The 15,343-nt window shown below is 43.1% G+C and overlaps 1 protein-coding gene across 1 annotated transcript in view; it reads left to right on the top strand.

The window, feature by feature from the left end:
• The window catches only part of LOC140468554 (uncharacterized), a 45,751-nt gene extending 32,108 nt beyond the window's left edge, over window positions 1-13,643 (top strand). Inside the window, exons 8-9 of the mRNA XM_072564644.1 lie at window positions 3,539-3,664; window positions 13,019-13,643. Of these exons, the coding sequence (XP_072420745.1) occupies window positions 3,539-3,664; window positions 13,019-13,075 (183 nt within the window). The 3' untranslated portion in view covers window positions 13,076-13,643. The remainder of the gene's footprint in view (window positions 1-3,538; window positions 3,665-13,018) is intronic.
• The last annotated feature ends 1,700 nt before the right edge of the window (window positions 13,644-15,343 follow it).

Genomic DNA, 15,343 nt, shown 5'->3' with positions numbered 1-15,343 from the left:
TGGGGATGTGTACAATACGAGATTTGGCCAGCCACAAGTAGTTGCTCGTTTATGGAATGATGACCAGTTGTTGATGACAAACCCTCCTCCCAACTGCCTAACAATAACTATCTCATAGCTAAACAGCTTGAGGATATGAATGATATGGCCAAAATCTGTAGGCTCTCCACAGTCTAAAAATACTTAAAGTCCAAAGAAAGCCAGTTTGTTATCCCGTACCAGTTGCAGTAAGCTGTGGCTTTTAACTAATGATGAAAAAATTCTGATATTTGTGGATTAATCACTGTGTGCATCCCGCAAGGAAGTGAAAAACACCAGAAGAGAAAGAGAGATTGAAGAACAGCAAGTCCTGAATGAACGGTGTTGAACTGCCTTCCCAGGTTTTCCCTCCAGCTTTAATACCAATATTTTTTTCATCTGTCTCTGTGTTTAGGGACAATGCTATAAGGAAGTTAGAGTTGTAGCTCCTAATATACTATTATAGGTCAGTAGCTCATCACTGTTTTCCTATAGCTAGAATCTATTTATTTATAAAAAATAACCAGGCTTTCTGTTAACCTGCACGTGAAAGGACATATAAATTGGAGAATTTTACAGACTTAAATCTTTAACTTGTGTGCACACTCCAGGAATTGGAGGGCTTGATTCCAGCATGCTATTCCAGTGCGATCCAATTCCAGTGGCAAAGAAACCTCAATGACTTGGGGTTTCAGTTTTCATTCACTGTTGCAACTGTTTATATCACATAAGTACCTTCCACCTGGATCACTGTTCAGAACTTTGTTTTGGATTGCATTTGGTCTGGTTCCTCCCCACTGAGTGTGTGGCCCTGCGAAGAATTGGGAACTCCTGATGCCATTGCTGTCAGGATGAGCAGAGACTCAAATTTGACCCTGAGAGCAAGGTAGAAATTGATGGAAAGGACATCATTCTCACCTCATCTCTAATGTGTCTGCGCGCAGGACATGTATGGGTAATGTTCTACGTTGTCAGGTGAATGCTAGAGTTGCATCTCTGCAGCTTGGCTAGCCATTTGTCAAGTTCTGTAGCACAAATCTTTAGCACTATTGCTGGAATCAGAGTCCATATCCTTTGCAGTATTCAGTGCCTTCAGCTGTTGATTGATACCATGTGCAGTGAATTGAACTTGCTGCAAACTGGCTCTGTGACACTACAGGCATCTGGAACAGGCCTAGATGGATCATTCATTTTGCATTTCTGGTTGAGGATTGTTGTGAATCATTCAGTCTCATCTTTTACATTAATGTGCTGGGCTCCCCCATCCTTAAAAATGGGAGATATTTATGGTGCCTCATAGTTTAGCTATTTACCACAATTTACGACTAGATGCGGCAGAACTGCAGAGTTTCGATCTGATGTGGTGGTGCAATTGTTTAGCTCTATCTATCACTTGCTGCTTATGCTGTTTGGCACACACACACAATCCTGTTTTACGATTTGGAGATGCCGGTGTTGGACTGGGGTGTACAAAGTTAAAAATCACACAACACCAGGTTATAGTCCAACAGGTTTAATTGGAAGCACAGTAGCTTTCGGAGCGACGCTCCTTCATCAGGTGATTGTTAATCCTGTTTTACAGTTTCACCAGATTGACACTTCATTTTTAGGTATAAACTGACATGCCCTCCTGCATTCTTCATTGAACTGGGTTTGATGGTAATGGTAGAATGGGTCACAAGACTGCAGATTGTGTTTCAGTATAGTTCAGCTGTGAATTCGGCAGTTCGAAGTCTTTAGCAACTATTGCCTTTAGCAAGGCAATAGTGATGAACAACAAATGGAGGGTATCCTCAATGTGAAAAAGGGACTTTGTCTCCACAATAGTGGCCACTCTTTCTGATACTATAATGGACAGATGCATGTGCGACAGGTAAATTGTTGAGGACGAGAGCCAAAAGAACTGCAAATGCTGTAAATCAGAAACAAAAACTGAAGCTGCTGGAATAGCTCAGCAGGTCTGGCAGCATCTGTGAAGAGAAATCAGAGATAACATTTCAGGTCTAGTGACCTGTTCTGAGGAAGGGATACTGGACCCAAAATGTTAACACTGATTTCTCTTCAAAGCTGCTGCCAGACCTGCTGAAGTTTTCCAGCAAAGTCTGTTTTTGTTTTCCATAAGAATGAGGTTAAGCACATTTTTCTTTCTGGTTGGTTGCCTTATCATCTGCCTCAGACCCATTCTAGCAACTCCGTTCTTTTTATAGAGACAAAAAAGCTGCAGATGCAGGAATCTAAGGCAGACTTGCAGGAGGCTGGAAGAAAACAGCGAGTCAGACAGCACTGGGAGATGGGAAAGTTGACATTCTGGGTGTAACCCTTCTTCAGGACTGGGAGTGGGTGGAAGGAGAGCTGCAAATAAAGGGGGTGGAGGTGGCAGAGTGATGAGGTGGGGATAGGTGAAGACTGGTAGACTTGGTTGGTCGATGGGAGGGATGAGTCCGTAGGTGGCTGAGAGGAATGGAAGGGAAGGGGAGGGGCTAGGAAGGGAGGGAGGTTATTTGAATTTGGAGAAGTCAATGTTGAATCCTCCGGGGTGTAGGCTGCCCAAGCGGAAGACGTGATGTTGTTTGTCCAATTTGCAGTTTGATTCGTCTTTTTGGGGCTATGAATGGAGGTGAGGGGAGGGGGGGGGGGGGGGGGGAGTGTGGTGTGCCAGCAGGTTTTGCATCTTTTCTGGTTGCAGGGGTACCTAGGGTTTTGGGGGGTTTGATGGGGAGAATGGTGCAAACCAAGGACTGGCGAAGGGAACGGTCCTTGCGGAAGGCAGAGTGCTTGGGAGGGGAAGATGTCCTTGGTGGTGGGGTCTAGTTGGAGTTGGCGGAAGTGTTTAAAGATGATGCACTGGATGCGGAGACTGGTGGGGTGGTAGGTGATAACGGGGGGAGCGGGGTTTTGTCTTTATTGCATTTGGGATCAGGTGTTTGGGGGGGGTGGGGGAGGTGGTTTGGAACTTGTAAGCTAACAGGGGCTGTAAAATACAGAAACCTCCAGCTGCCTAGGCACACAAATGTCATTCATCATTTACCCCCATGGGCCCTCTTCTTGCATCTGCAGGCTCTAGACAGACTGATGTTCCAATACACTCCTGTAATAACAAGTTGCTTTTATACAGTACCTTTAACATCATGAAATCTCCTAAGGCATTGCACCAAAGCATAGTTCAGATAAAATTTGACCTTGAACCACATAAAGAAAGTTCCTAACAAAGTTTCTCCAAAGCGACAGGTTGTAAGGATCATCCAAAATTAGGAGGAAAACAGAGAAGTGGAGAGGAATGAATGGTTCCCTATGAAGGAGCAATGGCAATCAGATTGCCACAAAATACCAGCATTTGGAGGAGTGCAGAGATTTAATGATGCTGAAGGAGTTGATGTTAAAACTATTTTAACTTCAAAAACAGTCTGTTTTTGTACTATTCATTCTCACTTTAGCGAAATGTTCATAATCTCTAACTTCATCAACAGAAATACCATGAGATCAGTATTTTGTTTTATCAAATTCTTCCTCTTTTCTACAGACATCAACATTTTCTTTAACAATAGCTCTCCTACTGTTCACTGTGTTGGAGATGGCCATCACGGTTATCGTTGCCTTTTATAACTACAAGAGTTTGTATCACTTCCAGAATGCTTACACCGTCTTGGTAAGAATGTTTTGTACAGAGAATGGGGTTGGGGGGGGAGAGGAATAAGGACAATAATTAATCAAACATTGCTAACAATGCATCAATGAAAAAATTGAGAAGAAGTACTTGTTTAAAATGTATTAATATTAACAGCACAGAAACAAGCAATTCCATCTCAATGCACTGTGCATGTGTCACTGCTCCACATTTGCTTCATTTCACTATTCCTTCATCTCACCCTATCAATATGTCCTTCTTTCCGTTCTCCGTCACGTTTCTAACCAGTTTCACCTTAAATTCATCTACAACATTTTCTCCCTGTGGGGGAGAAAATCTCACCATCCTTGACATTCAATGGCATTATCATTGCAGAATCTCCCACTATCAACATCCTCAGGGGTTACCATTAACCAGAAACTAAACTAAGCCTGCCATATTAATACTGTGGCTGTAAGAGCAGATCAAAGGCTAGAGATTTTGCTGCACGTAACTCACCTCCTGAATCCCCAAAGCCTATCCACCATTTACAAGGCACAAATCAGGAGCATGATGGAATATTCTCCACTCACCTGGATGAGTGCAGCTCTAACAGCATTGAAAGAGCCTGACACCATTCAAGACAAATCAACCCGTTTGATTGGCAGCACATCTACAACCTAATCCTAATTTACACTGCTGTCACTGAGTGTCAGTGGTAGAGAGAGTGTACCATGTACAAGGTGCGCTGCAAAAATGCAAGATTAGAGTGGTGCTGGAAAGGCACAGCAGATCAGGCAGCATCTGAGGAGCAGGAAAATCGATGTTTTGAGCATCGGGAATGAGGCAGGGAGCCTCCGGCGTTGAGAAATAAATGAGAGGAGGGTAGGGCTGGGGAGAAGGTAGCTAAGAGTGCAATAGATGGATGAAGGTGAGGGTAAAGGTGATAGATCGAGGAGGAAGGGCTACTCTAACAGCACCTTCCAAATCCTGACTTCTATCACCTAGAAGGGCAATGGCAACAGCTTTGTGGGAATACCACCACCTGCAAGATGATCTCCAAGCCAAACACCATTCTGATTCGGAAGTGGATCACCATTCCTTCACTACCACTGGGTCAAAATCCAGGAAATCCCTTCCTGACAGCACTGTGGCTGTCCCTAAACCCAAAGGACTGCAGAATTTTGCCAGCACTTATCCAAGGAAGTTAAGGATGGACAATAAATGCCCACCCAAATGAAACTCACACCTTATGGATACATTTTTAAAATTCTTGGCCTCCTCCTGAGATCCTCAGCATCACAGATGCCAGTTTGGATAATACAAATGTTATGAGTCCTGACAATATTTCAGCAATATTACTGAAGACTTGTGATTAAAGACATGCCACACTCCGAGCCAAGCTGTTTCAGCTATGACACTGACATCAACAAGCCAATGTCGAAGATCGCCAGCTATGTCCTGTTTATAAAAAGCAGGACAAATCCAACCCAGCAAATTACTGCTACAGTCAACTCCCCACTATCAGGCCTGTTTAGAAGGTGCTATCAAATAGAATCTGCTCACGGACTGAGATTCTGCCAGGGTCACTCAACCCCTGACCTCAAACATGAGCAAAAGAGGTGAATTTCTGAGGTGAAAGTGAATTCCTTTGACATCGAGTCCACACTTGATCAAGTGTGGCATCAAGGATATGTAACCTAGAGTCAATGAAAATCAGGGCGAAACCTCTCCACTGGTTACAGTCATACACAGCACAAAGGTTGAGGCTTTAGAAAAGTCAGTCATCTCAGCTCCAGGACATCTCTGTACTAGCACCTCAAGGTGGATCATTTATAATCAACCTGTTCAGAGATGTTATTACATACATCTGGGGAGCAGTTGGGATTTGAATTCAGGCCTCCTAGCGCAGAGGTATGAGTGGTACCACTATGCCAAAAGTGCATTAGTTCCTCAGGATAGTCTTCAGCTGCTCCAATGATCTTCCCTCCTTTATAAGGTCAGAATGGGGCTGTTCACCGATGACCTGCACCAATCACGACTCCTCAGATACTGAAGCATATGCAATATGACCTGGATGATATCCAGGCAAGTATTATTCACATTTCACAAGTAATAGATAATGTCCATTTCCAACACGAGAAAGTGATCTGGCATTATTCAATTGTCCTTTGAAAGTTATTACTGAATCTGCATCCAACACCCTTTCAATCAATATGTTCTTTTGGATGTAAGTTTGCTCACTGAGCTAGAACATAGAACATAGAAAAGTACAGCACAGAACAGGCCCTTCAGCCCATGATGTTGTGCCAAGGATAATTCCTAATCTAAAATGAAATAACTTAACCTACACACCCCTCAATTCAGTGCTGTCCATGTACATGTCCAGCAGTCACTTAAATGTCCCTAATGACTCTGCTTCCACCACCACCGCTGGCAATGCATTCCATGCATTCATAACTCTCTGCATAAAGAACCTACCTCTGACGTCTCCTCTATACCTTCCTCCTAATATCTTAAAGCTATGATCCCTCGTGCCAGTCAGTCCTGCCCTGGGGAGAAGTCTCTGGCTATTGACTCTATCCATTCCTCTCATTCCCTGTATACCTCGATCAGGTCACCTCTCTGCCTCTTTCTCTCCAGAAAAATGTCTGAGCTTAGTCAACCTCTCTTCGTAAGAAGCCCTCTAGTCCAGGCAGCATCCTGGTAAACCTTCTTTGCACCCTCTCCAAAGCCTCCAAATAATAGGGTGACCAGATTTGGACACAATATTCCAAGTGTGGTCTCACCAGGGACTTGTAGAGCTGCAGCAAAATCTTGCGGTTCTTAAACCTGATCCCCTGTTAATGAAAGCCAAAACACCATATGGTTTCTTAACAACCCTATCCAGTTGGGTAGCAAATTTGAGGGATCTATGCACTTGAACACCCAGATCCCTCTGTTCCTCCATACTGCCAAGAATCCTGTCTTTAATCCTATATTCAGCATTTGAGTTCGACCTTCTAAAATGCATCACTTCGCATTTATCCAAGTTGAATTCCAGCTGCCATTTCTCAGCCCATCTCAGCGTCCTGTCTATGTTGCGCTTTAGCATGCAGTAGCCCTCGATACTATTGATGACACCTCCAACCTTTGTGTCATCTGCAAATTTACTAACCCACCCCTCAACCTCCTCATCCAAGTCATTTATAAAAACTACAAAGAGCAGAGGCTGAAAAACAGAGCCCTGTGGGATACCACTTACCACTGACCTCCAGGCAGAATACTTTCCATCTACAACCACTCTCTGCCTTCTGACAGCCAAGCAATTCTGAATCCAGAGAGCCAAATCTCCCTGTATCTCATATCTCCTGACTTTATGAATAAGCCTACCATGGGGAACCTTATCAAATACCTTGCTGAAGTCCATATACACCATTCACTGCTCAACTTTTGTTGACATGTCTTGTCACCTCCTCAAAGAACTCAATAAGATTTGTGAGGCATGACCTTCCCCTCACAAAGCCATGCTGACTGCCTTTAATCACGCTATGCTTTTCCAAATAGTCATAAATCCTATCCCTCAGAATTCTTTCCAAAACCTTGCTGACCAGATGTAAGACTGACTGGTCTGTAATTGCCAGGGATTTCCCTAATACCCTTCTTCAAAAGAGGAACAACATTCGCCTCCCTCCAATCCTCTGATACGACTCCTGTGGAGAGTGAGGAAGCAAAGATCTTTGCCAGCAGTTTAGCAACCTCCTTTCTTGCTTCCTGGGATAAATCTGTTCTAGCCCCGGGGACTTATCAATCTTAACGTTTGCTAAACTTTCTGCACATCAACTTCTTCAATCTTGATCTGTTCCAGCCTGTTTCCCAACTCCTCAAAGTTCTCATTCACAACAAGGTCCCTTTCCTTAGTGAAAACCAAAGCAAAAAACTCATTTAGGGCTTCCCCTATTTGCTCAGACTCCATGCAGAAGTTTCCTACACTATCCCTGACAAGTCCTACCTTCTCCCTGGTCATTCTTTTATTCCTCATGTATGAGTAAAATGCCTTTGGGTTCTCCCTAATCCTTCCTGCCATGCCTTTTTCATGCCCTCTCCTGGCTCTCCTCAGTCCATTTCTGTGCTCCTTTCTAGTAAGCCTGTAATCCTCTAAAGTTGTGCTAGATCTTTGCTTCCTCCACCTTACGTACGCTGCCTTCTTCCTTTTGATGAGAAGCTCCTCTGTTCTTGTCATCCAAGGTTCCTTAATCTTACTCCTTCTTACCTGTCTCAGAGGAACAAATTTATGCATCACTCGCAATACCTGCTCCTTAAACAATCTCTACATGTCTGTTGTGTCCTTTCTGTGGAACAATTGCTCCCAGTCTGTACTTCCCAACTCCTGTCTGATAGCGTCATAATTTCCATTTCCCCAATTAAATATCTTCCCTCGGTAACTGCTCCTTTCCCTCTTCAAGGCTACAGTAAATGTGAGGCAGTTGTGGTCACTGTCACCAAAGTGTTCTCCCACTGCGAGATCTGACACTCGTCCTGGCTCATTCCCAAGTACCAAATCCAAAATGGCCTCTCCCCTCGTCAGTCTGTCTATATACTGAGTGAGAAAACCCTCCTGAACAAACCTGACAAAAACACTTCCATCCAAACCATCTGCACTAAGGAGGTTTCAGTCAATACTGGGAAAGTTGAAGTCACCCATGACAGCAACCCTGCTACATCTGCATTTTTCCAGAATCTGCCCACCTATGAGTTCTTCAATCTCCCTCTGCTATTAGGAGATCTGTAGAAAACCCCCAAGGTGGTGACTGCTCCCTTACTGTTCCTAGCTTCCACTCATTCTGACTCAGTAGAGAAACTTTCTTCAACAACCTTTATTTCTATAGCTGTGATGCACTCTCTGTTTAGCAATGCTACACCCCCTCTCTTTTCACCCTCCCTGTTCTTTTTAAACGTTCTAAACTCTGGAACATCTTTAGCAACCATTCCTGCCCCTGTGCAACCCACGTCTCCATTACGGCCACAACATCATAGTCCCAAGTACTGATCCATTCTCTAAATTCATCACTCTTATTTCTGACACGCCTTGCCTTAAAGCACAGACTTTAATCGATCCCTTTGTTTCATCGCGCGAAAAACCTTCCCAATAGATTCACTACATCCTGTCACTGCCCATTCTACAACTACCCCCCCCCCCAGATATGTAGCTCTGTTTCCCACCCCTTTGCCAAACTAGTTTAAACCCCCCTGAACCACATGGACAAATCTCCCACCCAGGACATTTGTGCCCCTCCAGTTCAGGTGCAACCCATCCTTCATGTACAGGTCACACCTTCCCCAGAAGGTATCCCAATGGTCTAAGTATCTGAAGCTCTCCCTCCTGCACCAGCCTCACAGCCACGTGTTAAGCTGCACTCGCTGACTGTTCCTCACCTCACTGAGCCGTGACACCAGTAGCAAACCCAAGATCACTACTCTACTCGTCCTGCTCTTCAGCTTCCAGCCTAGCTCCCTGTAGTCACTTTCAGATCCTCAATCCCCTTCCTGGCTATATCATTGGTGCCAATGTGTACCACGATTTCTGGCTGCTCACCCTCCCCCTTCAGAATCCTGTAAATTCAATCGGTGATATCCTGGATCCTGGCACAGGGGAGGCAACATACCTCTGGAAGTCCTGATCCTGACCACGAAATCTCCTGTCAATCCATCTAACAATTGAGTCCCCTACCACATGTGCTTTTCTATTCTCTCCCCTTCCCTTCTGAGCCACAGTGCAAGAGACCTAACAACTATGGCTTTCCCCTGTTAGGCTGTCCCCACCAGAAGTATCCAAAATGGTATACTTATTGCTGAGGGGATCCCTGCTCTATCTATTGGTTCCCTTTCCTCCCACGACTGTAATCCAGCTGTCCTCATCCTGTGTCTGAGGATTGAGTACCTCCCTGTACATCCCTCTCAATTTCTCCCTCAGCCTCCTGGATAATCTGCAGTTTATCCAGCTCCAGTTCCCTAACTTGGTTTTCGAGGAGCTGAAAGATGTGGTCGGCAGAGACATGTGTTGTGTCTCTCGCCTGCCACATTCTGCAGGAGGAACATGCAACTGCCCTATCAGTCATACCCCGACAATCTGAAAGCTGACACAGGACTAAACAAGGAAAAGAAAGAAAAAGATGAGAAAACCTGAAAACTTACTGAGTTTTCAGACTCTTAGTAAGGTTAGAGGAGGTGGGTGGGAGGGAGGCCCTATGGTGTAGAGTGTCAGGTTTAGATATCACCCACTTATAAACCTGTATAAAGTCACCCCTCAGCCTCCGACACTCCAGGGAAGACAGCCCTAGCCTCTCCCTATAGCTCAAATCCTCCAACCCTGGCAACATCCTTGTAAATCTTTTCTGAACCCTTTAAAGTTTCACAACATCTTTCCAATAGGAAGGAGACCAGAATTGCATGCAATATTCCAACAGTGGCCTAATCAATGTCCTGTACAGCTGCAACATGACCTCCCGACTCCTGTACTCCATACTCTGACCAATAAAGGAAAGCATACCAAACACCTTCTTCACTAACCTATCCACCTGCGACTCCACTTTCAAGGAGCTATGAACCTGCACTCCCCAGGACCTTACCATTAAGTATATAAGTCCAGCTAGATTTGCTTTCCCAAAATGCAGCACCTCACATTTATCTGAATTAAACTCCATCTGCCACTTCTTAGCCCATTGGCCCATCTGGTCCAGATCCTGTTGTAATCTGAGGTAAACCTCTTCGCTGTCCACTACACCTTCAATTTTGGTGTCATCTGCAAACTTACTAACTGTACCCCTTATGCTCGCATCCAAATCATTTATGTAAATGACAAAAAGTAGAGGTCCCAGCACCGATCCTTGTGGCACTCCACTGGTCACAGGCCTCCAGTCTGAAAAACAACCCTCCACCAGCACCCTCTGTCTTCTGCCTTTGAGCCAGTTCTGTATCCAAATGGCTAGTTCTCCCTGTATTCCATGAGATCTAACCTTGCTAACCAGTCTCCCATGGGGAACCTTGTCAAACACCTTACTGAAGTCCATATAGATCACATCTACTGCTCTGCCCTCATCAATCCTCTTTGTTACTTCTTCAAAAACCTCAATCAAGTTTGTGAGACATGATTTCCCACCTACGTGTTTAGGTTTCCTTGGGTTAGTGATGTCATTTCCTGTTCTTTTACTCAGAGGGTGGTAAGTGGGGTCCAAGTCGATGTGTTTGTCGATAGAGTTCCGGTTGGAATACCATGCTTCCAGGAATTTGCGTGTGTGTCTCTGTTAGGCTTGTCTTGGGATGGATGTGAAGTCCTGTCGAAGTGATGTCTTTCCTCAACTGTATGTAAGGATACGAGTGATAGTGGGTCATGTGCTTTTGTGGCTAGTTGACGTTCATGTATCCTGGTGGCTAGTTTTCTGGCTCTTTGTCCAATGTACTGTTTGTTACAGTTCATGCAAGGTATTTTGTAAATGACATTAATCTTGCTTCTTGTCTGTATAGGGTCTTTTAAGTTCATTAGCTGCTGTTTTAGTGTGTTGGTTACCATGATGCCAAAAGGTCTGAGTAGTCTGGCAGTCATTTCTGAGATGTCTTTGATGTAGGGGAGAGTGGCGAAGGTTTCTGGATGTGTTTTGTCTGCTTGTTTGGGTTTGTTGCTGAGAAATTGGCAGACTGTACCCATTCTTTTTGAATATGCTGTATAGGTAATTTTCCTCTTTGTAGTTTGACGTAGTAACTAACTTCGTAGTAACTAATGCGAATACACCAGTATTCTTACATACAGATGAGGAAAGAATTTATTTCAACTGAGACAACACATTTGTCCTAAGTCAAACCAAACAGAGGCACGCATGAGAATTCCTGGAAGCATGGTATTCCAACCGGAACTCTATCAACCAACACATCGACTTGGACCCCATTTACCACCCTCTGAGAAAAAGAACAGGAAATGACATCAGCAACCCAAGGAAACTTAAACACATAAGTATAAAGCAGGTAACAGCATCAGTGCTTCACTGGAGGCTCACTGATGATGTTACTTAGTATGGTGACAAAACATCTGAAAATGAACCTTTCAGTTCAGCGAGCAAACTTACATCCAGAACTTCTACCTGAGCTACAAACCTTCTGAAAACTTGCTAACATTGCCTATCTGGAGGTATAAGTGGAATTTGGAGTGACATTTCCTTGTGGTGTAATGTGACTGAGTTCAATATTGTCTCGCCAGGCTTTTGCGCTGGTACATATCACACATGTGTCTGTGCTTTGCTCCTCCTATTTTCCCTCTTTCTGTTCCAAATAGTTGTCATATCTTTTACCCCCTGTTCGTTGTTGCTTGGTAATTGGAAACCCACTTTGTTTCCTTGTCCTATTCTCAGTTCCTCAAAATCATCCCTCTTCCTATCTATTAACTTGGTTTTCAATATGATTCTGACCTTCTTTATCACATTTTAAAGTGCACTAGTGACTGAAGGGTGACTTCATAGTGGTTTATAAATTCACGAGGGGCATGGATAGGGTAAATAGACAAGTTAATTTCCCTGGGATGGGGGTGTCCAGAACTAGAGGGCAAAGATTCAGGGGAAGATTTAAAAGGGACCTTTCAAAAAGAGAGTGGTACGTGTATGGAATGAGCTGCCAGAGGAAGTGGTGAGGCTGGTACAATTACAACATTTAAGAGGCATCTGGATGGGTATATCAATAGGAAGGATTTAGAGGGATATGGGCCAGGTGCTGGCACATGGGACTAGATCAGATTGGGACATCTGGGCGGCATGGACAAGCTGGACCGAAGGGTCTGTTTCCGTGCTGTACATCTCTATGACTATGTTCTAACATCAACAACATGCCACATAAAAATACACTTGTTCATATCGTCCTCTGGATCTTTTGGCAATCATCTTAAATCTGCATCTTCTGGTTACCATTGGAAATAGTTTCTCTTTATTTACTGTATTTAAACCTCTCATGGGTTTGAACTCCTCTTGAATCTCATGTTTCAATTCTGATAGGGATTTGTAAATCAAAATGATTACATTTACCACATGATTCACAGATGGAGAAGTTACCAACAAGATTTCATTTTATTTAAACTTTTACTTTGTTACATTCCAACTAATCAAGAATTAATTTGCAAATCCCCAATTCATACAAATTACAAATTGTCCACAGTCTTTATTTTATCTGTCATTCTATCTCATTGCCTGTAAAGGTCTGGGTTCAGACTGTGTCTGTGGACTGACTGATCAGATGTTATATTTTACAACTATCTAAAGTGAAATTTAATTCTCTGCATTGCTTCCGAAACATTTTTGAGGAGTTTTTGAGTGATGGAAAAGTCCTTTAAGTCTGAAACCCATGTCTCATTCTATTTTGTTCTTTTTTTAAAAACAGCATGATGTCATTGCAAAGCATCCAAGCCATTCCAGAGGAGTGCAGACTGCATTTTAGAAACATAGTTTGTTCATTGGTGAATGTACTTTGGGAAGTGGTACAGGATTTATTCTGGGACAGCAAGGCAGGATGCTTGAATTCTGTTGCATGTATCACTGCTACACAATCCATTACTGAATCATTGTGGGTTTGAAACGAACTGACTGAGCACTCTGCTCTCTGAATGGTTCATGAGCTTATCCTGTTCAGTATAAGTTACAAAGCTTTTCCTAAATATTTGGGTAGATGGTGTTTCCCACCCACACTGCACTGGAGGAATTCTTGCATTATTGTGTTTTAGATATGGTGAGGTTGAAGCAACATATAAATCTTCAAATTGCTACGAATTAAATGTATATGAAGAGATTGCATATTAATAAGGAAAAGAAAAACTTTCCTTAGTGCTGGCTGCTTCACGTACAGAGAAGAAGCTCATCAGAAAGACTTGGTGTTCAAGGTGTTACACAGTAATAATTATTGTTAAATGGTGCAATTGACAGGAAGGAAAAGACTGAGCAGTTAGATTCCAATTTGTGAAAACTGCAGCATATGAAATACATTCAATGCCTCTTTCACTGTCACGAGGTCCAACAGATTAGTTTGCAAGTTAATTTTTGGCACGAGAGTGCAAGCTGTTATTGCAATAACAAGGCAGAATGCCTTAATATATCTCTCAATTGACAATTGGATCACTCCATTTCATACTAGCTTCTAATTTTGTGTGCATCTTGCTTTTTTTAAATTGTTGTAATGTTACAATTTCAATAAATCTTTTATCTGGCTGTGGAATTTAAAGCACATGAATCTCATTCTTTAAAAAAATGAATACATAGGATGTGGATGTCACTAGCTAGGCAAACATTTATGGCCCATCCCCAATTGCCCAGAAAGCAGTTAGGAGTCAACCACATTGCTGTGGGTCTGGAGTCACATGTAGGTCAGACAAGACAAGAATGGCAGATTTCCTTACCTAAAGGACATGGGTGAACCAGGTAGGTTTATCTTGACAATGTAAATGGTCATCGTTAGATTCTTATTTTCAGATTATTATTGAGTTCAAATTCTACCATCTGTCATGGTGGGATTCAAACTTGGGTGCCCAGAATATTGCCTGGGTCCCTGGACTAATAGTCAAGAGTGTGGTGCTGGAAAAGCACAGCAGGTCAGGCAACATCCGAGGAGCAGGAGAATTGATGATTCAGACATAAGCTGTTCATCAGGATTCTTGATGAAGGGTTTATGCCTGAAACATCGATTCTCCTGCTCCTCAGATGCTGCCTGACCTGTTGTGCTTTTCCCGTACCACACCCTTGACGCTGATCTCTAGCATCTGAAATCCTCACTTTCTCCTCTCTGGATTATTAGCCAAGCAATAATACCATCTGGGCATTATCTATCCAAATTTATCATTTCTGGGCACTGTAGAACAATGAAAGAGCCAGGAAGAATGAATGCACAATTGGTATGAACAGGACATCCTCAAAGAAATCCAGAGGTGGGACATCCCATTTCATTCATAAATGCAATCATAAATTCTATCCATCAATTTGGTAGTCATGTGACAACACTGGTAAAAATTGCCCATGCGTATGTCAAAGAAAAAAGTCAAAATTTTCCTACATTTAATGAAGATGTTAGAAACTAATGTTTGAATTCTAATCTCCCTTTAAATCTCCTTACGTACATACAAAATACATTGGTGTTATGAGTGGAGAGAATTCAACATTACCTGTCAAAAGCATTTACTGAAATTATTCTCTTACATCTACAAGTGTTCTCAGTCAGGTGTCTATGAAGCTTATAGTTATGTTATATGGTCCAGTATCTATAATAGAAGATATTCCCACTCTAGTGTTTACAATAGAAGTCTGGTAGTATTCGAGGTCTGATATCCTGTAAGGTATTCAATAAATGGTTTTTGTAGTCTTCTATCACAAAGTGTATTTGCAGTCAGGCTGCTTTAAATATGTGGACAGGTCAGTTTGTTCAGATGGCTGGTCAACTGGTTTGCAATGCAGCATGCTGCCAACAGTATGGGTTCAATTCCTGCACTGGTTGAGGTTACTATAAAGGTTCCACCTTCTCAGCCTCACCTGAGATCTGGTGACCATCAGTTATCTCTTTCTAATGAGAGCAGCCCGAAGACAGGCTGGGGCTGTTTTCCCTGGAGCGTCGGAGGCTGAGGGGTGACCTCATAGAGATTTACAAAATTATGAGGGGCATAGATAGGGTAAATAGACAAAGTCTTTTCCCTGGGGTGGGGGAGTCCAGAACTAGAGGGGCATA

This window comes from Chiloscyllium punctatum, chromosome 47, assembly GCF_047496795.1.
Source record: "Chiloscyllium punctatum isolate Juve2018m chromosome 47, sChiPun1.3, whole genome shotgun sequence".
NCBI lineage: Eukaryota > Metazoa > Chordata > Chondrichthyes > Orectolobiformes > Hemiscylliidae > Chiloscyllium > Chiloscyllium punctatum.
Note: the sequence above shows the minus strand (reverse complement) of the source record. Positions and strands in the feature narration are given on the sequence as shown.